The sequence below is a fragment of the Pongo abelii genome, chromosome 13 (assembly GCF_028885655.2).
Source record: "Pongo abelii isolate AG06213 chromosome 13, NHGRI_mPonAbe1-v2.0_pri, whole genome shotgun sequence".
In the NCBI taxonomy this organism is placed as follows: domain Eukaryota; kingdom Metazoa; phylum Chordata; class Mammalia; order Primates; family Hominidae; genus Pongo; species Pongo abelii.
In genome coordinates this window covers 37,692,728-37,718,562 of record NC_071998.2, presented here as the reverse complement: position 1 = coordinate 37,718,562, position 25,835 = coordinate 37,692,728, and the positions used below count along the sequence as shown (strand labels likewise).

The following is a 25,835-nucleotide window of genomic DNA, read 5'->3' as shown; positions in this document are numbered from 1 at the left end:
CAGAATTGGATTTCTGCCTATAGAAACCCTAGTTTTAACAACTGCTGTGGTTAGTTTTAATTTTCAGTCCTCAAAATTAACTGCTTGCCAGTGATTCAGAAATAGGACTGAACAACATGTTTAGACTTTGCCCTGTTTAATTGAGGAAAGGAAGGAAGGAAGGAGGGAGGGAGAGAAGGAAAGAGGGAGGGAAGAAAGAAAGAAAGGTAGTAGGAACAAACAAACACCCAACACCCTACCACCATCCCATAAAAAAACAACAGAACCAAAGCAGGCCATTTGGTTTCCAGGCCAAAAAAAAAAAAAAAAAAAAAAAGAAACGGTAAAATAAACTTGATTTTTCAAAGATGCTTGCCTATTTTGTGCTTTCTTCGTAGAAGCACAAGGATCCAACTACCTTGCTGGTCATATATGTGAACTCTTCTAAGGAAACACATAGCCTTGAGAAGCCTTTAATCCGCTAAAAATTCAGAATTAAGAACAATGGTAAGAATTCATTTTTCTAATGAAAAGTTACATCTTACAAAATAATATTCCAAGCCCTTTACACAAGCAAAATACAAATAGGCACTTTATACAAGCAAAATACAAACAGAGTGCCAACAGCTTGAAGAAAGAAACCACGGGCTAATCTTTAAACACAACACAGATCTATCAATGCGCTAGTCACACTAACTTGGTGCTAAACATGTTTTCCTGTGAATAAATGTTGAGTAGCTTACACTAAATAGCAAATCTTTTTCACCATACCTTTAAGTGCCTGATATAAAGATGGTTAAGCATCTGTTGATATTCTAAACTAGTAATTGAGGGGAAAAGAACTAAGGTACTGGGTATCTATTATGTGCCATACACCATGGTTACATGTTCCCTATGAGGAAAACACTGCCATATCCATTTCACAGCTAATAAACTGAGATACAAAAAGATGCAATGGTTTTTCCCAGGGTTACCCAGCTTGAAGATGATAAAGGTTTTATCTAAACCAGCTTGACTTTAAAACTTTTCCAATTGTATCACACTTCTTTCCAACCAGAAATTCAGAAAGACAAGTTAGTAGAATAATAAATTTTAGTTCCCCAATATACAATATCTAATATACAATATATGTTTACTTTGCCAACAACCCAAAGAAAAGCTCATCTTCTTTCATCTATCTTATAGTAATACATGACAAACTCTTCTGCAATGTTTTCAATATGACTGAATCCAACTACTAAAAAGTGATAAGTGAATAGAGAGAAAATTATCTGTCATGATCATAAGCCTTTTAATCTTAACATCCTAATGAGCACAATTTGAGAATCACTGATCCAAAAGTGATCAATCAGTTCATTCTTTAAAAATGGGAAATACATAGAAATATCTCAGCAAATAGAGAGGTGCTTCTCCACAGAGTACATTTGGTCCTTTTGCTTAAAATTAAAAGACATATTATGTTTGTTCTTGCCCTCAAAAGTTTACTGCTCACTGCTCTCTTCCCTCTACCAATCAAAGAATAAAGATCTCAAAGGAAATCGCCTCCCTTAATATAACATACAAAAATTTATATAATAAATATGAATAATAATTTTAAAAATAAGTTCTCAAGTTGTTCTTTCTCATTTCATAACCCCTACCCTCTTTCTCTCACTTAAAGCCTTACAAGGGGCTGGACGCAGTGACTCATGCCTGCAGTTAGAGCACTTTAGGAGGCCAAGGGGGGCTGATCATTTCAGCTCAGAAGTTCAAGATCAGCCTGGGCAACATGGGAAAACCCTGTCTCTACAAAAAATACAAAAATTAGTCAGGTGTAGTAGTCTGTGCCTGTAGTCCCAGCTACTCAGGAGGCTGACGTGGGAGGATCACTTGAGCCCAGGAGGTTGAGGCTGCAGTAAGCCATGACTGCACCACTGCACTCCAGCCTGGGTGACAGAGTAAGACCCTATCTCAAAAAATAAAAATAAAAATCTACCAGCCTAGGGAACATAATAAGACCCTGTCTCTACAATTTTTTTTTAAATTAGTAAATGTGGTGGCGTGCATCTGTAGTCACGGCTATTTGGGAAGCTGAGGTGGGACGTTCATTTCAGCCCAGCAAGTCAAGGCTGCAGTGTACAAAAATCAAGCCACTGCACTCCAGCCTGGGCAACAGAGTGAGACTCTATCTCAATTAAAAAAAAAAAAAGTTAGACGGGCTAGATCCTAAACCAAATCCACAATTTCCCCAGCAAGCTCCCATGAGCTGTCTAGTTTAGAGGAACCTACTTTCAGGGTCCTATAAAGTAAATCACTCTGTATTCAATACTCTCAGAAAATAATGTTTGGATCTAAATGTGCCCTGCCCACAATATTTCTTCTTTATAACAAGAATATACTTAATATTAGGGAGCCATGTCACAGAAAAACACAGGGTATATTTCTTCCAAGAGGGACATACACCAAGTTTTGAGACTATTTAGGAAATAGTACGACATTGAAATTAAAAACAAAATCCAGTGAAAAAAATAGAATGTTATTGACCCCTCTCCCAAAAAAAGTTGTTAAAGGCTTATAGATTATGAATTAGAAAAAATCTGCAGTTTTTCAAGATTCTCTGGCAAAAAGTTCTTTGGAATTATTTTCTTCTAAGGGCTGAAAAACATTTTTTCCAAGATGCTGCCAGCTCTAAAATCAACCTCTCTGATCTCTTGAAAAGCAACACTCAACTTTTAATAGCTCTATGCACTTTTAGTTTAAAAGAAAATAATAAAAGAGAAGGAACCATAGCCAAACACTTTTACTCCACCCATGCCTTAACTTATATATAAAGATGAGAAGAGAGGTTCAATTACTTTTTCCTTTTAAGGTAGAATATATACATCTATGTCAATACATAATCTTTAGGTATAAGGAGGAAAGTATCCTCTCTCCCACCACAAAACTCAGGCCAAAAAAAATAATAATAATAAGTTTATCTGAAGACATAATCGTGAACTCATTTCTCATGAAATCAGAATGGCTCATAAGTTAGTAACACCATGATAGGCTGCATTAATACTAAGATAAGACAAATGGTTAAAGCCAGGTATCAATAATATAAGGCAGTCAAAAATCTAGGTAAGCCAAAAGATGTTTATTAGTCTATTGATTTTTTTTTACATTTCTATAGAAGTTTATTTTAATCTTCCCATATGAAATAGACAGAATCTGTGGAATTACTATGATTTTTAATGAATTTTTAAATGCTTATTTTACTACAAAATTCACTGTGATTAGTCCCTTAAGTAACTTGTAATATTTCAAATAGCATATGCCTGGAATAGTTCACATTTCAACTTATTATTTTAGAGTTGTCAAGACACAATCTAATTCTAATAGGAAAATATCTGCTGGCTTCAAACAGCACTTAAACACAAAGAAGGAAAGTTAGAAGTCAAGAAGAATCATTCTGAGATAAAGGCTCAGTAGAGCACAAGATGAGAAATCAACTAGAGACCTTATCAGGATGCAGTGCTGCACTTTGCTGCATTATCACTGACTGTAACCTCTCTTCCAGCTCACAGGCAACCCTCGACTTCTCTGGGACTAAGTGGTTGCTTTAAAAAGTTCTTGTGTCATATTTACGTTTTCCTACGACCCTTATCAGAAGCATGATGTACTAAAGTTACATAATTTGCACTCTCCAATTTACCCACCCAACTACACAACCCAAGAGAGATAATCAGAAATGTAAAATGCTAAATTCATAAAAAAAAGTGGTTGATTAGGATTTTAAATGGACCAGTTAGTTGATTGTTAAGGGCATAGCCATAGGTAAATAGCATCAACACTATACTCCTGATAACTATAAAAGGAGTAAAACAGAGTTACTTTTCCAAACAACTTCTTTAATAAAATCATAATAAGTTACTAATTTTAAAATAAGTTGTGTTACAAAAGCCCATTTCTTCATGAAGCTGTATTTCTCCCATAGAATACTCTAAGTGGCATTTCATTTCCAAAGCTGGCTCAATACCCACTTAAACCATAATCTACTGACATATATATGACAAGGAATGAAACATGGTAAAAGTACTTGCAATGCTTCAAATGCATATTCATAATTCAGGTAAAAGGACAGCAGCCTAGCAAAACAGAACTCAAAAAATGGGGTCCACATCACCCAGAATATTCACACAATTATATACATGGGCAACTTTCTCATAAGAGGAACAATAGCTTTTCTTAGGTTCTCAAAGTGGTTGTTCATGTATCCAATAAAGAAAACTGTGCCACAAAAAAAACCACCTCCTTCCTACAAAGCCCTCAGGTAGAGTTTATCAGTGATATAAGGCATCTTGATGGGTTACGGTCTACAAATGCATATAGAAAATAACTTCATAAATAGAAAACTGCACAAAAACCTTCCAGAGAAACTAAAGTGAAGATGATCCTGGAGAAAAGAACATATTTCAAAATAGATGGGGTGTGAAGTGCCCACATAATACGACACATAAGTTCATGTGAAGTAGGAGCTGATGATCCCGGTGACACTCATTGTCAAATAGATTTTGACCAATCAATAGTGTTTGTACAGCTGACCCAGATTCAGAAGCAAACATTCCAAATGTTTACGTTTGCAAGAGGTACCACTTAAAATTCTTTCCCATACTAGTCAAATCACAAGGGCAAAAGTTTACAACACTTTTGCTACCATTACTTTAAAAAGGAAAATCCATCTTTTATCGACATAAAATTCAAACCAACAAAAATGTGTATTTAAGTGACCCAAACATGTAGTATGAGTGAAGATACCTTTTTTATTAATTGTGATCAAGAAAATTTGGATTTCTTCTTATATAATTTTTAATGTGACTTGCAACGTAACCCAAAAGTTTCTATAACTGATATAACACAGTTCAAACATTATTCTTTTCTTAAATAAGAGTTTATTGCTTGTTTGTTTTGGGGTTTTGTCATAATTAAATTTGAGCTGCATAGATCTTAAGGCTGTTTTAATAAACAGTGTAATTTCAAATTTAAGCCTATCTAAAATATTATTGTCTACCTGTTCATCTCAACACATGAATCCACAGCTAAGCCAGTAAGGTACATCATCTCTTTTACCTCTTCCAAAACCTTATATTTTTAACACATCAGGAACTAGTTTTGTTTTTTTGTTTTGTTTTTTTTTTTTTAATAAGAATGCTTTTCACAAGAGAGTGCCACTTACCCCTCCTGCCTTCAGCAACTTTCTCCTAAAGTCCTCTGTGGGGTTGTTGAAAGTTAGCTTTTCACAGCGGAGGTGATTCACTGGTGGATGGCCTTCAAGATGCAGGAATAAGTCATAATCAAAGCGGACTTTCCTAGGTTCTTCCTGGAAGTTAACAAAAATTATGAAAGAAAAAAGAGAGTGAGGCATAAGTGAAATTTTAAAAGCAAAAATTTACTCCTCATAAGAAGTAGAAAAGAACTAAGACATCTAACAGCTAAACTGTCAAAGTAGTACTGGGAAAAAAAAAGTATCATGGAATCAATCATCAGTGAAACAAAATAGAAATACCTGACAAATTAGTTTCTTGTGTTAGGGGAAATGAAATAAGAAAAACTTCTCATCTTCCCCATGATCTTTCAGGTGATGGGATACCAGCAACATAGCCACCCAACTAGAAACCAAGCACATTCCTTCCTCTTCCCTACCCCACTACACTCACTATCAAAGGCTGCCATTTTCTCCATAAATATTTCTTCAGCAAGCCCTCTAACTCTTACTGCTAGGCTTTCACTCATGGCCCAAACTACTATAAACTCTCTACTTTGGGATATATTCTCTTCAATCCCTCCTCCATTCAGGCCTTAAGATTATCTATATGAAACAAAAATCTAGCCATTTTCACTTCCTAGTTAAAATTTCAACAGCTTCCAATAGCCATTGGGCTAAAAATCCTAATCTCACTTGAATGCCACATAAGGGCCTTCATAATCTGGCTCTTGGCTTCATATCCCACCATTCCCCTTCTGTCCATCTGATGGCCTAGCAACATCCCAATGCTGGTTGCTTCCCAGTACCTACTGTGTTGTAGGTTACCTCTGGTTTCATTCTTGCTTTGCATTACTACCTTCATTGCCTACCTCCATTTCTCTACCTACTGCTTCACCTAGATAACTTCTCACCATTCCTAACTCAAGATTTCACTTTTGGAAAACCTCCCCTTAACTCCCAACTCCCCACTACCTCTCCTCTACTCTGTGTGCATCTTTCTCTCACCCTTGCCATGTCTTAGAATAATTGCCTTCTTATTATCACCATTTACCCTGCTGGATCAGAAGACTGTTGAAAGTAGGATCAATGTTTGAATCACCATTGTACCCTCAAAAACTAGTTTATGCCTACACAGTAGAAATGCAGTAAGTATCTGTGAGATTAATAAGAATGGAATTTTTCTGAATAAATAACTAGGACAAAATAGCATCCTATGCAAAAGAATACAATAGTTAGAATTTCCGATACCCAGGTTCAACTCTCAAGCCGTTACTTAAGTTGACTGAACATTTATCCCTCTCTACACATTGATCTTTAGCCACACAAGGTGAAAATACAGACTCAAGATAATAATGACCTCTCATTTAATTCTCACTGCACTCTTTGGGGCAGATGTGAGCCTTGTTTTATTGTTATATTACTAATACATGATGAAACAAAATAATTTGAATCCATTTCTTTTGACTCAAGGGTCTTAGCACCTGAAACTGTCAGAATATAGGAATTAACTACTCAAAATTCATGGTTTCCACCTCCTCACCCAAACTTCCCAAATCATAATCTCTATTCATTTCCTTAGTACCCCTTCACTTCCACTACAATCTGACATGAAACCTACTTTTTCTCTCTCTTATCAGGATGCCATTCTCTCCTGGTTTTCCTCATAGTTTACTGGCTATTCCTTCTCAATCTTCTTCAAGGACTTTCCTCTCTTTCTTCACTGACCTTAAATGTCCTTTACCTTTCTGCAAAGTTTCCCAAGGAGATGACACCCATTCACAAGGAGTCAGTTCCACCTGTGTGACAGTGACTCCCCTAAGTGTATCTCCAACCCAGCTCTCACTGACTGCCACATACATGTGTTCCACAGGTTGACTTATGGCAGCATCCAATTCATGCATTATGTTAAACTAAAGTTACCTTCATATGTCTTTTGTCCTATCCTCTATTATCTTGGAAAACAGCAATTCTAACTGCTTGCCAAGGTTAAATTACACAAAAATCATTCCCAACTGTTCCTTCTTCCTCACTGACTACAGTCAAATTTTCTCTAAGTTCTATTTGGTATTCGTCCTTATGAACTTTCAGATCTACCTATCCTTTCCTCTAAGGCCTACTGTCCTAGCTTAGACCACCACCATTCTTCATTTGATGTCCTTCCTGATTTTGAACTTACCTCATTCTACTTCCCACAGTGACCAGAGAATGATCTTTCTAACACAAAAATCAGATTACAGCTTTCCACTGATATAAAAGCCTTTAATGGTTCATCAGTTTCTGCAATAAAATCCCACTTCCTTGGAATAACCATTGCAGTCTCTTACTACCTTTCCTATATTTCTTTTGATCTCTTACTATACTGTTTTTCCACAACTTTGAAGCATCTGCAGTTCCCCAATACTTCACATTAACTCATTCATTTGGCCTTTCACAAGTCGTGCTCCCCACACCTAAAATGTCCTCCCTCCCAGCATAGCTTCCCCTCTATTGCCTAGTTAATGCAAACTCATTATTCAACACCCAGCTAAAGCATTAATTCCTCTGAAAGTCTTTCTTACTCTCCCAATATAATCTGAATTAGATGTCCCTCATAGCATTCCTCTATTAATGTAATTATCACATTTAGTTATGATCATTTTTTATCTGTCTATCCTCAGTTACAGACAGAAGTTATAAAACACAAGTTGTAAAACAGAAGATGTAACTTTAGAATTAATTTTAAAAGGAGGGCAGTTTTCTGCCATGTAACTGGGAGCATAAACTGGTAAAGCCTTTTTGGTAGACATCTTGGCAATATCTATCAACATACCAAATACATATGATGTTTGACCCAGTAATTCTACCTCTAAGAATCTCTTCCACACAAATATTCAGATATAAGTACAAAAATATACTATTAAATGTTCATGGTAGCATTGCTTAGAATAGCAAGAAACTAAGAATGATCTTCATCATTACCACATAACACCATTCAGGTGTTTAAAAATACTGACTTTGAAAGGCATATTGCTAATTGAATTAAAGGCAAGTCACAGAAAAATATTAAATCATGCCCCTGCCAATCTCTATGCTGACACACATTTTATCTATGTAAATACATGGAGGGAAATCTGGGAAGACTGTACCAAATAGTTAACAATCATTAAATGTAGTCAAAGGACTAAAACTCCTAAGTTCTATTCCATATACTTTTACTAGTATATAGGAAAATATATACTCCTGTATTCAAAAACATATTGAAGAATACACATTAATTACCAGCATAAAAACAATGAGGTAATATCAACATCACTTTATAGTCTACAACAGTCTAAAACAGAACAAAAAACATCACTTTTCAATAAAACCAATGGTAAGCAACACAGAAAATGACTCTCTGAATCCTGAGTATGATTTTTTTAAAGATTTTTTTTAAGTAAGAAAAAAGTACTCATAAACTTGTGCTCTGGCCAACTGAATATCTTCTCTTAGAAGGCAGACATCGATATTATGTCAGTCTATGCTCCTCAGAAAACATTCTTCTTCAAAGTTCAAATGAGAAAGCATGTGCTTGCTCTATATATATAAATAATACATTTCCTAGAGGTGGAAATCTGTTTTTGGCAATATCAAGTTACCCTCTCTCACTCTGCAGAAGCTTCAGTCCTTGACATTTACTCTCTCTTTTCTGAGATCAGATTGAAAGAGAGAAGCATGCGATCCTTTCAAACATAAATCGATAATGTTTCAGTATCCCTGTTGGTTTAGAGTTTCTGAAACACACAATTCTCACAAATAGGGTTTTTTTGTTGAGCACAAATACAAAATAAGACATAATTAACATATACAAACTCAAGAGAAGTACTGACACTCTACCACCCCTCTTGACCCTGACAGCTCAAATAAATGAGCAGAACTGAAGACAAGCTCATTAGAGAAGCAGGAAAAACACAGGATGGGGATGTGACCAAGGACAGGATATCTTTAATATGTGGAATTAAGACTCTTCCATCATTACCTGGAATTATTTTTTCTGCTTTCCCTCATTCCTGTGAAAACTCTGAACAACACTTTTTCATAAATCATTTGATATGGTTTGGCTGTGCCTCCACCCAAATCTCATCTTGAATTGTGGTTCCTATAATCCCCATGTGTCTTGGGAGGTAATTAGATAATGGGGGTGTTCCCTCATGCTGTTCTCATGATAGTAAGTGAGTTCTCACAAGATCTGATGGTTTTATAAGGGACATTTCCCCACTTTGCTCTGCATTTTTCTCTCCTGCCGCCTTGTGAAGAAGGACGTGTTTGCTTCCCCTTCCGCTATGACTGTAAGTTTCTTGAGGCCTTCCCAGCCATGCAGAACTGTGAGTCAATTAAACCCATTTCCTTTATAAATTACCCAGTCTCGGGTATTAATAACAATGTGAGAAGGGACTAATATGCCATTACTATAATGGATGTTTATTCTTCAAGACAGAGTTGAATAAACTCCAGGGATAAATAATAAATATGCAAAAGAAAGAAATGAACACTCTGAAGCAAGAGCCTACACCTATTAAATTTTTACCAATGGATCATTTCAGTAACATGAAAAATAAAAAATATATCCAGCTGGACCTTGGGGAATAAGCCAGACACAGAAAGACGAGTACTATCTGAGTCCACTTACATGAGATATCTAAAACAGATATCATATAAGATTTTAAATTCATAAAATCAGAGACTGGAAAGGTGGTTACCATGGGCTGGGGAGAGAGGAAAATGAATTGTCAATCAATAGGCATTAAGTTTCAATTAAGTAAGATGAATAAGCTCTAGAGATCTGCTATACATTGCAACTATAGTCAACAATAAGGTATTGTACACTTAATACACTTAAAATGTGTTAAGAAGCTAGATCTCACATTAGGTGCTCTTACAAGTTAAATTAGAACAAATAAAGAAACAAAAATATCTAGCTCAGAGACCTAGATGAGACTATAGCAAATATTTGGTTTCTAAGACATCCTAAGAAAACAAAAAAGTGGCAAAGCAATAACTCCTTTTTTAATTAAGAAATTACTAACATATAGAAAAGTACTTAAAAATGCTATATCCATGTGCCCTCTACTGAGATTAAACAGATAACACTTCCAGAGATTTGCTTTATCTTTTTCTTTAAAGAAATAAAATTTGGCCACTTGGGGCGGCTCACACCTGTAATCCTAGCACTTTGGGAGGCAGAGGTGGGCAGATCACTTGAGCTCAGGAGCTCGAAATCATCCTGGGCAACATGGTGAAACCCTGTCTCTACAAAAATTACAAAAATTAGCCAGGTGTGGTGGTGCATGCCTGTGGTCCCAGCTACTTGGGAAGCTGAGGTGGAAGGATCACTTGATCTCAGGAAGTGGAGGCTGCAGTGAGCTGAGATTGCGCCACTGCACTCCAGCCTGGGTGACAGAGTGAAACCCCATCAAAACAAAACAAAACAAAACAAAACACAAAACAAAAAACAAAACTTTATATATGTAAGCTTCTTCATTCCTCTCCTCCAGTAACTAATGCCCTTAAGTTCCTGTGTTGTCATTCCAACATATGCTCTTATACTAAATACATACCTCTCCAGAACACCATTACTCATTTCAATAATTTCTTTAAAAAATACACAAATGATATAACCATGCACATATATTTCTGCAACTTTTAAGTCATCATTTTTTGAGATTTACTCATGTTGCCACATTAAGTACTGTACAGAATTCTATGGATTACTTAATTACCATTTATTAATCCACATCTCTACATAGGGCCAATTAGGTGTATCCTACCTTTCTATATTACAAACACTGAAATATATATGTATTATTGTGTACATGTGAAAACAGCAATCATTATTATGTATGAAATTTTAAAGAAAGCCTAAAACTAGAAAATAGAAATTAGCTAATCTATATAGTAAACAGAAAATCTACAATGTTCCAAAAGTGTCTATTTTATAATGGCCACAAAGGAAGAGATGTTTTTCATCTCATATGCTGCTTTCTTCCTTTATATTTTAAGAAAATAAAATCCCTCACAAAATGGATATATGTCTTACAGTCATAATGACTACCCAATGTGCCTTCATTATATCTTGCTTTTACTCTGTTCCATGAATTTCAAGAAGACTGAAGTGTGTGTGTGTGTGTGTGTGTGTGTATGCACACGCGTGTGTGTGTGCGTGTGCGTATGGTAGGGAGTGATACTTGCTACCTCTTCATCCTTTACTTGTATTCTTCTTAAATCTGGCATGTGGGGAAATTCCAGTTATTTTTGTAAAGCAGGAAACTGAGCAATTCATAAAACAGATTCCTCTGTTCAACTCAGAGCTTGTACAAATGACCAGAAGAGTTAAAAACAAGAAAAGAGAGAAGATACTTCACTGCATCATTATTTCCAAACTGAAGTCAATGCAATGTCAAACTAACTTTGCTGGTGGGAAGACAGTGATATAATCATAACCATTATGGTCTTCTCATAAGAGATCATAATTGCGTATTCTTTAATTTCTTTGAGTTAAGAACTTTGCTAGCTTGAAGGGCCAGATTCTTCCTATGGTGTAGCCCAATCCCTAGATGAAATTAAAACACTGGCTATGAAGGTGTGACAAGAGGGAAGAAAAGCACCATATGATCTTCATCACTTAAACTTCTAAGATATTAAAAGGGTAGTGGGGAATATGGGAGATAGAGACAGCCTCTAAATTCCTTCCCGTAAACATACCACTTAAATTAAAAGTACACTGAAAAGTGAGCAAAGTGAGATATGAATAGTCACTTCTCCAAAAAAACATACAAATGAACAACGAGCACATGAAAAGATGTTCAAACTCATAAATCATCAAAGAAATGCATATAAAACCAAAATGAGGTATACTTCACATCTACTAGGATGACTATAATAGAAAATAACAAGTAACGAGTATTGGAGAAATTGGTGGTGAAGGAAAAACAGAAGAAATAAAGCCAAAAACCATTTTCTTAAGGGAAATTGAACTTGAAATGACAAAAATGAGCACTTCAATGTGAAGGCATGTCACATGAGCACACATAAATACATCTCAACAAATTTGATTTGATGACAAATATGTCAACGATTCAGTGGTATCACCACTAAGAAAGACAATCATTATTCTAGCAAAGAGTTACTGCTAGAAGGCACAGAAATTAGGAGTATAGCCAATGGAGAGAAAGACCTAGATCACGAATCTGGTTTTAACACTTTCTAACTGCTGAATTGAGGACTGAGACTGCTATAAGTTAAAAAGGCCAGTGTGACACTGTTCCAGTGGAAGGGATTGCACATTAAAGAGTGGCTTATCAGTGGTTCTCTTACTTACTGAGCATCAGAAGGACTAGTAAATATGCAGATTCCTAGGCCCTGCCTCCAGAGATTCTGATTTGATACATCTGGGTAGAATTTGAGAATCTCATTTCTAACCTGTTCTTAGGGTAATGCTAATGCTATCCCAAGAACCATACTTTACTGAGCACTGGTTTGGATAACACGACATCCTATTTGCTCAGTTCCTTAAAAGAAAAAAAAAGCCAATTACCTGACTTTTCAGCAGGTTTTAGAAATTATGATATCTCTGGAGGAAAAATAAGGAATATGATATAATAATTAGCATTTTGAAGTGCTTATCTATAAGTTACTATTCTAAATACTTTGCATAAGTTTATTTTATCTAATCCTACTAACCACCTTATGAGGTAAGTACTCTTATCTCCTCATTTCATAAATAAGGAAAGTAAGCCCCACAGAGGTTGACCAATTTGTTTGGTATTATACAGTCTGTGTGTTATGCCACATATGTACTGCTAAAAACTTTTTTTTTTTTTTTTTTGAGAAAAAAAATGGAGCTTCACTCTGTCACCCTGGCTGGAGTGCAGTGGTGCGATCTCGGCTCACTGCCATCTCCGCCTCCCAGGTTCAAGTGATTCTCTTGCCTCAGCCTCCTATGTAGCTGGAATTACAGGCATCCACCACCATACTTGGCTAATTTTTGTATTTTTAGTAGAGACGAGGTTTCACCATGTTGGCCAGGCTGGTCTCGAACTCCTGACCTCAAGTGATCCGCCCGCCTTGGCCTCCCAAAGTGCTGGGATTACGGGTGTGAGCCACCGCGCCTGGCCTGAGAACTTTTAAATCCAGTAAAATCCATATATCCGAAGTTGAAATAACTATATACATGTATGGTGTGGGTACCAGCTAAAGATAAAATTAGATTATTCTTTGCAAGCCTCAAAAAAATTCTACAGATATGAAAATGAGAAAAGAAGCATTTTACTGAAAAACTGTAATTCTTCTTTTCTATTTTACAAACATATTTATCTTTTCCAAAATGGTAATCACTCCTCTCTTTAAAGGAACACTTAATGAATTTCACATAATCTGACTTCATATAATTAAAATTATCTTCTAGCCACTTCCTTGATAATTAAGGGTAATGATAGCCAAAATTCCTAGAAGACAAATTTAACTTTTATTTTAAAATCATCTAGTGACAGAAGTGCTTATGAGTCAAAATTATTTTAAACATCATTTGGCTAATGATGGATCTTCTACTGAAAGATTAATGGGTAAAGATTACATACCTTGTTTTTAAAATAAACCTCAATTGGCAAAATGAAACCAGCATACCCAGATTCTTCTACTTTGTAAGGTGGATCTTTGCACACTGCAACATTAAAAAAGAAAATAGGTAAGATGAGAATAATAGACAAAAAGACATTCTTCTTTTTTAAAAAAAATCCCGTTCTACCATCTAGATCACACGCGATTTTCATAGCCCCTTGCCAAACCCCCAGTTGAGTCTCCGATCTATCCTTTATTTCTTCTCCAGAAACTATAACAATAATTTCTCTTATGTAAAGCAGATATGTAAGTCATTTATTCAAATCTTGGTGGAGAATAGCTCATCACAATCAACCACGATTATTAATGAGTGAACTTCACTTGTTATTACCCTGCCCAAAAGCTTTAGGGAAACTGATGATTGCTCTCTATGACCCAAAGTTTGAAAAGAACTGTAAGCTTCCTAACAAGAGTATTATCTATGTCTAGTCTTTGATGCAAATCACTCCCCACCTTAACTCCTGACTTGTCTGAGATGTCCTGACTTCCTGACATCTTTTTTTTTTTTTTTTTTTTTGAGATGGAGTTTCACTCTTGTTGCCCAAGCTGGAGTGCAATGGTGTGATCTCGGCTCACCACAACCTTTGCCTCCCTGGTTCAAGCGATTCTCCTGCCTCAGCCTCTCGAGTCAGCTGCGATTACAGGCATGCGCCGCCACACCAGGCTAATTTTGTATTTTTAGTAGAGACGAGGTTTCTCCATGTTGGTCAGGCTGGTCTTGAACTCCCGACCTCAGGTGATCTGTCCGCTTCAGCCTCCCAAAGTGTTGGGATTACAGGCATGACCCACCATGCCTGGCCTAGAGATGTCCTGACTTCTATGCCATCCTCTTTCCTTAGAAAATCCCAAACCCAGAGTTTCTCAATGACGCATAATCTCCCTCCTTCACCCACCCAAAAGGAATGTTTACTAAAATACCAATATACATGTAAACACTTAAGATCTAATCACATCATAAGAATACACAAGAAACAATAAGGCTTTTATTTCTCATGGAGTTAAAAGGAAGCAAGACTATTAGGCAAGCTCTTGGGGAATGAGAGACCCTAAGAAGCCAAATAGGATTTCATTCCACTAAAATTTCAATTAAACAAAAATCAGTCACAAGCCAACTGAAACCATTCTAGTTAAGACTGCATTTTGGTGGTAACACAAAGTAAACATGTACATGCCAAATATCAAGGCCACACACACTGATGCCCTGAGTCCTCTTCAGCAGCCCCAGTTTACCTGTCCTTTTGTCAACTACCAAAACCCCTCTACTTTATTCCAATGCATTTCCCCAAAATGTGCCCAGCATTTCCCACCCGTGCCTGGTCCTCCTCCTGTCCCTTCCACCACATCTTGAAGCTACTCTTAGTATCCTCTGCAAATTCAAATTCTAATTTCTTCACAAGATCTTTCTAGACCACAAAGCATTACCATCTATTTTCCGTTTGTCCTCCCAAAAAGTTAACTGCCTGAATCAGTGCCTTGACACTGAACAGAGTTCCTTATGACCATATTTTGAAGGATCTTATCTGCTAATTTCCTTTCACTTCTCAAGGACAGAAAGCACATTCACCTCAAGAAGATAGAGTGTCAAGGGCTCAGGCGACAGCAGCCCAGAATACTTGGGTACCAATCCATGATCCTCCTCAGACTAGGCAAGCTACCTCTGCAAAATTATTTCATCTTAGATCTCTGGGTTCCTCTTCTAGACAATCTGAAGACTAAACAAGGTGACCGTTATGAACTGAATGTTTGTATTCCCCTAAACCTCATAAATTGAAATCCTATCAGGAGGTAGGAATTTTGAAGGTGATTAGGTCATGAAGGTGGAAACCTCATGAATGGGATTAGCACCCTAGAGAGCTCTCTTGCCCCTTCCTCTATGTGAGGACATGGTGAGAAGACAGCAGTCTGCAAGTCTCAGGAGGGCCCCCACCAGAATCCCACCATGCTGGCACTCTGATCTGGGACTTTCAGTCTCCAGAACTGTGAGAAGTCCATTTGTGTTGTTTATAAGCCATCCAGTGGATGGTACTTTGTTAAAGCATCCTGAATGGTTAAGCACAGTGATGTGTGTAAAAGATGCAGCACAGGGCCTGGCGCCTAAGTTCTCAGTAAGTGACTCGAGCAAGGCAGGAAATCTAACCATAAAACACCCAATTGCCACGTAGCCTTTTGGATGAAAATAAACAGGATGCAGCAAGCAAGGGCCCTAGATTTGGGTCAGAAGACTCAGGCCCACAGCCCTGGATTGAATATTCTCTGGACAGCCTATGTTTTCTCTCCCTTTAAAGAAGAGGAAACACCATCTACACAACTGAAGGCACAGCCATCGACATACAAGGAGACTATATGTAAGGAAACAGAAGCGTGAGGCACTTTTATTACAGAGATGATGTTGATAATGTACCTGGAAATTGGTTAAGACATTCCACAAGCAAAAATATGGTTACAAAAATGTAAACTGAAGCCCACCTTAGGAAAATTGCCCCAAACTGACATCCAAAGAAGTAAATCAAGAATGAGGCATCTCACATGACCTTATAAGTTTCTCTAATAGAAAAACAAAAAAGTGAAAGGATCCAGAGTGGCTTCAGCCTTGCATTCACTGACCACCTGTCAACCCATCATGAATATTCAAATACTGTGAACACTAGGGAGAAGTGAGAGAGTCTCACTAAATGCACTGAGCAGCCCCCACCCCACCTTAGCAAGAAGGCTAGTGTTATGCTTATGACACTTCCAGGCTGCAAAGCCCCTTTTCAGAACAGCAATTTCAGTGTCCAGGTTGCTTGGGATTAATCATGCCAATGTCATTGGAAGGTAGTTTATTTTGTGGGCTGCTGCATATGCCAGAGAAGTTATAGCTGATCCTCTATATGCCCTTTTGTATAATTCATTTTCTCTATTCTGAATGCGAATTGCTCCTATTATCAGAAACAGCTGATAATGAGCACATCTTATCGTTGAATGTCTTTGGATTTTTTTCCCCACCCTTTAAAGGAAATGACTTGCTATGTACTAATATTGTATAGAAGTGTGATTTTATAAGAAACTGTTTACCAATTCATATAATTATTTTTAAATGCAACAATTTCATCAATAACAATGAACAATGTCTGTAAACCACTGAGTTCTTAATTAGAAGCAAACCATAGGAACTTTTTACACACAATAAACAGGCTAGAAAATCAGTAGCCATGTAAATAAAAACTTACAGTTCTAATCTGAAGAAAGTCAAATTAGGGGAAGTTGTTTATTTGGGTATTTTATGATCAGAATTAGTATGAGTTTCTTAGTTCAAAAGAAGAAACAGAGGTTAAAACTTAGAAACATCTTAGCCAGTAGGGATAGTACATTAGATATAAAGCAATTCTTTTTTGAACTAGTAGAACCATGTTTGGGAGGGATCACCTTCTGTCACTTGCAAAACTTCTTCATTGAGAGTCTCTTCTCTCACGGCATCAAGCTTATGATAGCTAAGCATTCTAAACCCTTAAACTAATTCTTCCTCTTGATTGTTCAAGAATCAGATCATCCTTAAGCTCTATGTCATAAAAGGCCAAGTTTCAGAAGCTACTGAAGGAATATTCACCTTTAGAAAGCCATTAAACTCTTTAGGTGACAATAAAATGGGATAATTAACATTTATTTTTTAAATTCTCATGTTCTATTATACGCATATGCATTCTCACATATTAATTCAGGCAAAATCATTAAAAGCTTTTTTCATCTGTAAATATCCAGCCCAGATGTTAGCTCTTTCAGAACATCTCCCTTGGCTCTCTTCCATGATCTTGTTGCAATGAACAGGTCAGAAGGTAAGTCATTTCCCTCTCAGACTCCTCCACTAGACAGACCCCCTTCAAAGTCAGCAACCACAATCATTATTCATCTCTGTAATGCCTGACACTACCATTGAGCCAAATAATATGTACCCAACAAATGTTTGTCAAATTTAACTTTTAAAAGACTTACGCTACCCTTCACTGATTTACCACTGCCAAAGAAGTTGCTTTTCCAATAGAAGTGGTGAGTTGACAGTAACCAATCAAATTCTTCTCCAAACTCGCTACTATCAACATAAACTTTTAAAACTTTTAAAAAATTGGTGCAGGTGATAGAAAAGTGTTGCTACAGAGGAAATTATTCTTGAGTACTGTGGAACTGGTCCTAGTTCTGAGAGTACCACATGTTAAGCAACGGAGTTAATCAACTGGGCCAGATCTCTAAGGCCATTTTGAAACTAATATTCAACTGCCGTAAATAACTACTCCCCTTCTCCTCTCCATCCACACATTACTACCCATGTACTCCAAGACTCTAATTGGGAGAGGTTTTCAAAACTCTCTTTGTGTAATTAATCCCATGTACCATGTAAGGTCTATTAGGATACGATAATGAAAATTCATGCCTGAGAGAAACAGATCAAAGTTTTTGTTTGTTTAAAAAGAAGTGTAATTGGGTTTAATTGCATTTTTCCCTGAAATGGCTTTTCAAAATAACAGACACAATATAGATTCAAATATATAATATGTAGTATGATGCTAACCATACATTGACCAATAAACTATTAATTTTTAGTTGGAAAACATATACACAAGGAAGAAAAACACATGGAAAGGGGGAAAAGAAAATGATCTGGCAAATTTTCAATAAGCAAGGACTTTTAATTAGTTAGAAATAAGTCAAACCCTTACTTATTAAAAGTCCTTACTGAAAATTTTAATATTCTTGTTAGAAGTAAAAGATTTGACAAAGAGCTATGCTTGGTACAGAGAAATAAATGCTCTGTAAATGAATAAATATATTTGTGATTATATAATAAATTACTTATATATATTCAATAAATAAATGTAATTAATAGGAGCCATTTTTTTTAGCACCAAAAGAAAAAACTCTGCCAACTCCATAAGACCTTCATTTAAACTTTAGAAGTATTATTAGGCAACAGTTTTTTCCCAAAACCTCAGGAAAACAGCTGGTAGATTCCTCTCCAGAGCATCCCTTTACCCTATTTGTTTTGATGCTATGATTTATGGCCATCTGAATACTTATGTTAAGAACATGGCCCAGTTGCCCATTGATAATTATTGGCTTTACTTTATTTACTGTGCAGAGAGCCCTTCAGGAAGGAAACACATCAAACTCTCTATATATAGACTGGTTATTACTACTGCTTTGTGCCAAATGTCCCTTCCAGCTTTAGTATTTTGGACTCCCTCACTTCCTGCTTCAGTTCTACCACATCAGAGCCCCAAGGAATGGGGCAAACAAGGTCCTGTTCAGCCCATCTCTCCGCACCCAAACTGTTCCGCATGAGCATCTGGAAGTCTAGAGCCAGCGTCTGAAAGTCTGAGCATCAGAGGGTAGCTTACCGCACCTACCACTAAACATGGCTTAAGGCTTTACAGTCAAGACATTTTGAAAACAAAAATCAACAGTTGGGTTTCGTTTTTATTTTTATAAGCACACACAAGAAGATTCACCATTGCTTTTATTCAGCCCACTTCAAAACAGATTATTCCTAAAGAACAAAATTTTTAGAAGTTTTCCCTCTTTTGTGTTTTATTTCCTCCATTTCCTTGAACAAGAATTAAAGATAACATCAACAAATACATTGAGTTGTGTGTTGAGTTGTTCTCACCTTTTGGATCTTTTAAAGAATTCAAATGCAATTCTAAAAACCTAATTGCTTCCTATACAATAAGGAACTGTAGCCACCCAACATAACTGTCTAATTAACTTTCATAAAGTTTTAAAGACACAAATTAGATACAGTTAGCGGAGAAGATGCAGACCACCTGTCCACCTCCTCTGGACTCACCACTCAAGGCCTGACTCAATAGCACCACCTCTGGAGAGCCTTCTGCCAATACTCAAAACAAAAAATGGTCATTTCTCTCTTCTACCTTTTTCTCATTGCATCATATTAGCTAATCCTAATACATCTGCTACCATCAAGTCCCATCCTCATCCCTACTTAATTCAGAGCTTTCCAAAAGCTAATGCTGTTTCTCACACCTCCTCTCATTCCTTATCCCAGACCATCATTTATGAAATGATATAAAGTTATGTGAAACATAACTTTAGCATGAGTTTTAAAGGAAGGGATAGAGTAAAACTGACAGTTGAGGATAAAGTATACAAGGCCTGGACAGCAAGCAGAAAGTGTGAACAAAGGCAACAGGAGAGTAAAATTCAATATAATGAGACAGTCGGTATAAGCAGAAACATTGAAAACAATGAAACAATAGACAATACAAATAAAGTTTACATTTGTATAGAGAACGTCATGCTATACACACTCAGAAATTCATGTCAAAAGTCCAGGGGGGGAAAAATGGATTGCGCTCGTAAAGGAAGGATTATTGAATTTGAAATGTTACAGAGAACCCCTAGATTTGGAATAAGAATTTGAGACTCCAAATTGGCTATATTGCAAAAATCTTAATGATGATACATAAAAGTTACTTCATTTGTTAGTAACTTGGAATCTTTACTTATATATTCAGTATATCCCTAGCTTCTCTTTCAAGGGGGTGCGGGGGAGGAGAAATTTTCTTTAACATATGCACAACATTTTTAGCTTTCTAAGGAGTTTAGTCATTAGAGTTAGCAAAGCCCATGTAGCTGAGGTTAAGTCAATCTATTTCATCTTGAGAGAATATAACAGCTATGTTAAAACACGACTGCCTTCACAATCATTTCTTCAAGGAATGTATAACAAATAAGCCAGCAAAATTCAGAAGTTTCCCAAAACTAGATAATATTATTAATTGTTAGGAAATACTAAATATAATTCCTCAGGCTTACATCTTTCACTAAAATTGATAGTGCTTCTCCTAGCAACTTCCCCCAAGTTCCTTCAATATAACTCAGTATATAGAATTGTTTCAAATGATTAGCCTAGTGGAAACAGATGTCCAGGCTAATATGATGGGAAATAGAAAAACTGTATCTTCAGAGAAGGTTCAACCTAGAAACAGACCTAATTTTTTATTGAAAATTATACAAATGGAAAAATCTTGAGACTTGTATTCCAAGAATTATTATCATTTTCTTAAAGTTAAACCTTGGGCAAAATATTCATATTTCAGGAAGTCCATCTGGAAAAGCAACACTAGCTACACAGAAAATGATCTTCTAGGAAAGTAACTAAGAACTGTTCCCAATATTTGGTGGGAACATCTTCATTTCAGTGTGTACCACTACATCATAAAAGTTGGTCATCTGAAACCCCAGTTCTTCTCGGTGGCTTTTTAAAATAAAATATATAAAAAGCCATTGAAGAGTATCACTTCCTAAAACAATCGCCTTTTGATTTCTGTAGGTAGCAGAAAAAACGAACCTTGGGACAGCCCTCTGACATCAAAATTTTACCCAGGCTTCCATGTACTACTTCTGGCCCAGCCATTGCTAAAACTGAAACTATTTTTTATTTAGAAAAAAAAAAGAATTTTAATGTGTTAATTTATAAAATTATACTTTTCATTAATATTAACGCATTTCTTCTCAATAATAATAGCCAAATTAATTAAATTCAACAAGCACTACAAAATCTTAAGGCTACAAAGATAAGATGAGTCCTGCTCAGTCTAACCAGAGACCGTTGCCTGCTAAGTACAAGTTCTATTCTAGGGACTGTGGATAGAGCAATAAACGTAATTGACAGGCCCCCTGCACTTAATAAACTTATATCCACTGTTGGAAGACAAAGGGAGGAAGTGGAGAGAAAGACAACATGCATATATAAAATACTGAGAAAGTACTGAGTGACAAGTGCTACATAAAAATAACAGTATAGAATAATAAAAGTGCTATGATAATAAAACAGACTAAAAGAATAGGAGCTCTTTTTTATTTTAGAATCATAGTCCCTCTTTAAGGAAGTGGCATTTAAGTTGAGACCTGAAAGAAAGAAAAAAAGGGGGGAGGGTATGTGTTGGCCTGGCAGGAAAAAATGACATTTATATTGGTTACAGAGGAAGATGTGCAAACAATCTAAAGCCTGTCCTTATATTCACCTCCAGCACTACTTAGCCCCTTACCTGATTTCTTCCTCTATAACTGAGGTGAAAGCCATTTCTTCCTTCCTAAACATTTCCTACTTGGGCTTCTCTTCCATGAATTCACCATGTAATAACTCACACAGGTTTGGCTCTTATAATTTCATGATAATCTCGTTTCTCATATCTTAAATTCTCCTAAAGCTATAAACCCCCAAGAGCTTATAATGACTCCACATTATAAAGATTTTATAAGTAGATATAATTCTTGGGAATTTATATGACCTATTTTTTCTTTTTCAATCTGTCCCTTGAAATTTCAGAGTTCCTAAACACAATAAAGAATCTGGACTAAGGAATACCAAAGCATAAAAAAGCAGCAGATTTTAAGTGCAATTTGAGAAAAGGAAAGACAACAGGTGAAAAGCTATCTACACAAGGGAGGGAAATAGTGTTGCAGGGAAAAAATTACATGGTTCAGGAGAGAAAGGGGAAAAGTACAAAAAGAGATAATGTTCAAATTATTAATATACAGTAGTTCTAATTTTCTCAAACGTACATTCACCTTAAAAGGATAATTTTCAACTGAAATAGATGGGTTTTGTTCTTTTAATAAACGCACTGTATGAGACTTACTTTTAAATACGCTACACCCATATTCTCTTACCTAACATGAAATTTCGTTTTTTATTCTGACCCTTTTTCTCCAAATGCAGAGGACAACAAAATTGTCTTACACACAACAGTTATCAATTGCAGTAGGGTGATAGAAATGACAACGTGTTATAAAATAATCAAATATAATAAATCAAAATTAAAACCCATTTCTGAGTTTTGAAAAATAGCCTAGGAGACCATCAGAACCTAACGTGACAGAAACACCAAAACGTGATGGCTCAATATTAATTTTTGCTTTATTCCCTTTTCCAGGACAGGATCCAAAATTGTCCTAACTTCAGAGGAAGGATTAAGAACAAGATTTCTTTTCAGCATCTTGTGAGCTCTACTTTTTTTTCCCCCCTGCATGGCATTTGGCATAGTGGTAGCCTATCCTAAATATCCTAATTGATTTAAACTCCATTAAACATTAAAAACAAAGACTGAATGAGGGTGATGTTAATATGATGACGACAGTTTATACAGGGTACATATAGGAGTATAGTTTCTGTTTAGGCTGACAATCTTTCAATCTTCTTCAAGAAACCAGGGAAAATCCAGTTTCTCCACTTTTCTCAAGCAAGGATTTCCAAACTGTGTTCCAGGAAACCCTACATCCTTGCAAGGTGTTTAGGTGATTCTACAAAAAGGGTATTTGTCCCAAACAATGAAAAACTGAATAGTGGAAGGACTCATCCTAGTTTTAGATACAGGTTGAATATCTCCTATCCAAAATGCTTGGGATCAGAGGTTGATTTTGGATTTTAGATTTTTTAGGATTTTGGAATATTTACGTATACTTAAGGTTCAGATTTTAAATCCAAAAATCCCAATCCAAAATGCTCCAGTGATTATTTCCTTTGAGTGTCATGTTGGCATTCAAAAGTTTCAGATTTTTGAGCCATTTTGGATTTCGGATTTTCAAGTTAGGGAGACTCAACCTGCACAGTGTTAGTGTCCCCTTAACACTATGTGAAAAAAAGCCATGGCTTAAAACAAAATCTGAAACCACTGTTCAAAAGCATGTACATTATGAAGTTTTAGCTATATCATTTAAGTAAACCTACTTTTACAGAGTATGGGGTTTTTTTGCTTGCTCCTATCAAACATAGTATCAGTTTACTGTTTTCTCCCTACCCTGACCATAGAAGTGAGAAACACACAGATCTCTCAAGTTTGTAACTCTGGCATGTCTTTGGGCTAAATAGATAACAGGATAAAGAACAGCTTTTATTCAACTCTGCAGGTCAACTTTTACAAAATACCTTCTGATTATCAAATGTGGTACTAATTGCATAGTATCTCTCACGGTCTCTGAACTGCAGGAATTACTACGTAGGGGGACAAATATAAGAGCACAAACATGAATGAAAGAGAAATCAAAACAAACATAAAAACTACTAGTAGTCAATGTTATAGGAGGTTGCTCACAAACTGAAATGCTTAGGGAACAAACCAGGGAGAAGCAGAGATAGAGTCAGTCATTGGGGCTTAATATTAGTTTGTTTTAAAGGAAGCAGGTATGACTGTCAAAAGGAAGAAGAAAATAAAATTCTAATGAGCAGTAACGATTCTAGAAAGGCTTAGTATAAGTAGATTACAATACAAGCTAGATTATATATGAAACATTCCACAGGACAGCAACTGAATTAGGTATTTCTTAACAGTTCTTTTCAAACTAGAGACACTAAGAAAATAAGAGGAAGGTTAAAAAACAAAAAGAGAGAGAGAGAACCGGATACTGGCAAAGAATGTTTTTTTTTTTCAATTGAGACAAGCTCTCACTATGTTGTCTAGGTTGGATTTGAACTCCTGGCCTCAAGTGGTCCTCTCACCTCAGCCTCCCAACTAGCTGGGACTACAGGCTGCACCATCATGCCCCGCTTAAGATTTTAAAAGTCCAGGCCAAGCTCAGTGGCTCATGCCTGTAATCCCAGCATTTTGGGAGGCTGAGGTGGGTGGATCAAGAGGTCAAGAGAAGGAGAACATCCTGGCCAACACCAACATGGTGAAACCCCGTCTCTACTAAAAATACAAAAATTAGCTGGGTGTGGTGGCACGCTCCTGTAGTCCCAGCTACTCAGGAGGCTGAGGCAGGAGAATCGCTTGAACTCGGGAGGCGGAAGCTGCTGTGAGCCGAGATCATGCCATTGCACTCTAGCCTGGTGACAGAGTGGCACTCCATCTAAAAAAATAATAATAATAAATAAAAAATAAAAGTCGATGAGTAGATTTAATCTTATTTAGGAGTAATAAAAAATGGCTATTTTGAGAATAGAAGCAAAGGTAACCAAATAATGCACAAAGCATATTGCCTATTGCCCCAAATAAACAAAGAGAACAGAGAATACAGAAAATGAAGACTAAATACGAAGAAAGAGGAGGAAAAAGGAGGCTGAAAGTTAAGATGCTGTCAGAAATTATGAATTATCATGTATGCTGCTGAAGCTTACTGTAATAATTGGCAGGTGTTTTCCTCACTTAAATCAAGGGCTCATTGAAAACTTTAATTTAGCAACAGGCAGCATTTTGCGGAAGAGGCAGGTATGTATAACGTGGAGACAGAGAAGTTTAGTGGTCGAGAGCCAGAGCCTTTGAGAAAGATCCTTAGGTTCAGACCCCATCTTGGACATATTATGTTCGGTTCCCTCATTTACAAAGTGAAGCTAATGCTATTGCCTACTTCATATAGCTCCTATAAACTTTAAGAGATTATCCATGCTAGAAAGCACGAGATAGTCCCTTAACTTTTAAAACACTTTCTGAAAACTAGAAATCACCCAGTTATCTAATAGTAGTCAAATGCAAACCATAAATATTAGAGAATTTTTTGGACTTCTTCCCCCAAACAGAGTGAAATACATATATTTTCCATCAGTATAATTAAATATTCCTAAATTTGTTTTTATTTTTGCTGTCATAGCTCCTTGACAGGGATATGTGAAAAAAGAAAATGTTGCTCACTTGGAGTTCTTTTAGCTCAATCCACCACTAAAGGTACTATTAGCAGTGATGCCACACTAATCAGCCCACCTAGAAACTCGTGAAGCCCAAGTGAGCATATATTGTGAAAAAGCTTTAAGTAAGGCTTCTGAGGTTATGTACTAAAGCAGGAACATTGAAATATTGCAATAAAACAAATGAGTAGAAAATGGAAATGTAATCTGAGTTTGAGTCCTGTGATGCAGTAAAAGAAAAATTAATGGGGAATCAGGGGACCTGGTTCTGGCTCCATTTCTATCACAAACTAGCCATTTGTTCTTTAACCACTTACTCTAGCCCTCCTCTGTCACATAAGAAGCCAGCTTCCATTTCAGAGGCTGCTTCCACATCTAAAATCC

The 25,835-nt window shown here is 36.4% G+C and overlaps 1 protein-coding gene across 3 annotated transcripts in view; it reads right to left on the bottom strand.

The window, feature by feature from the left end:
- MLLT3 (MLLT3 super elongation complex subunit) overlaps positions 1-25,835 on the bottom strand; it is a 276,072-nt gene that overhangs the window by 98,070 nt on the left and 152,167 nt on the right. For all 3 annotated transcript variants that reach the window (XM_024252692.3, XM_054519811.2, XM_054519812.2), the window contains exons 3-4: positions 13,798-13,880; positions 5,174-5,317 (exon numbers count right to left, since the gene is read on the bottom strand). In XM_024252692.3, coding sequence (XP_024108460.1) covers positions 5,174-5,317; positions 13,798-13,880 — 227 coding nt within the window. The remainder of the gene's footprint in view (positions 1-5,173; positions 5,318-13,797; positions 13,881-25,835) is intronic.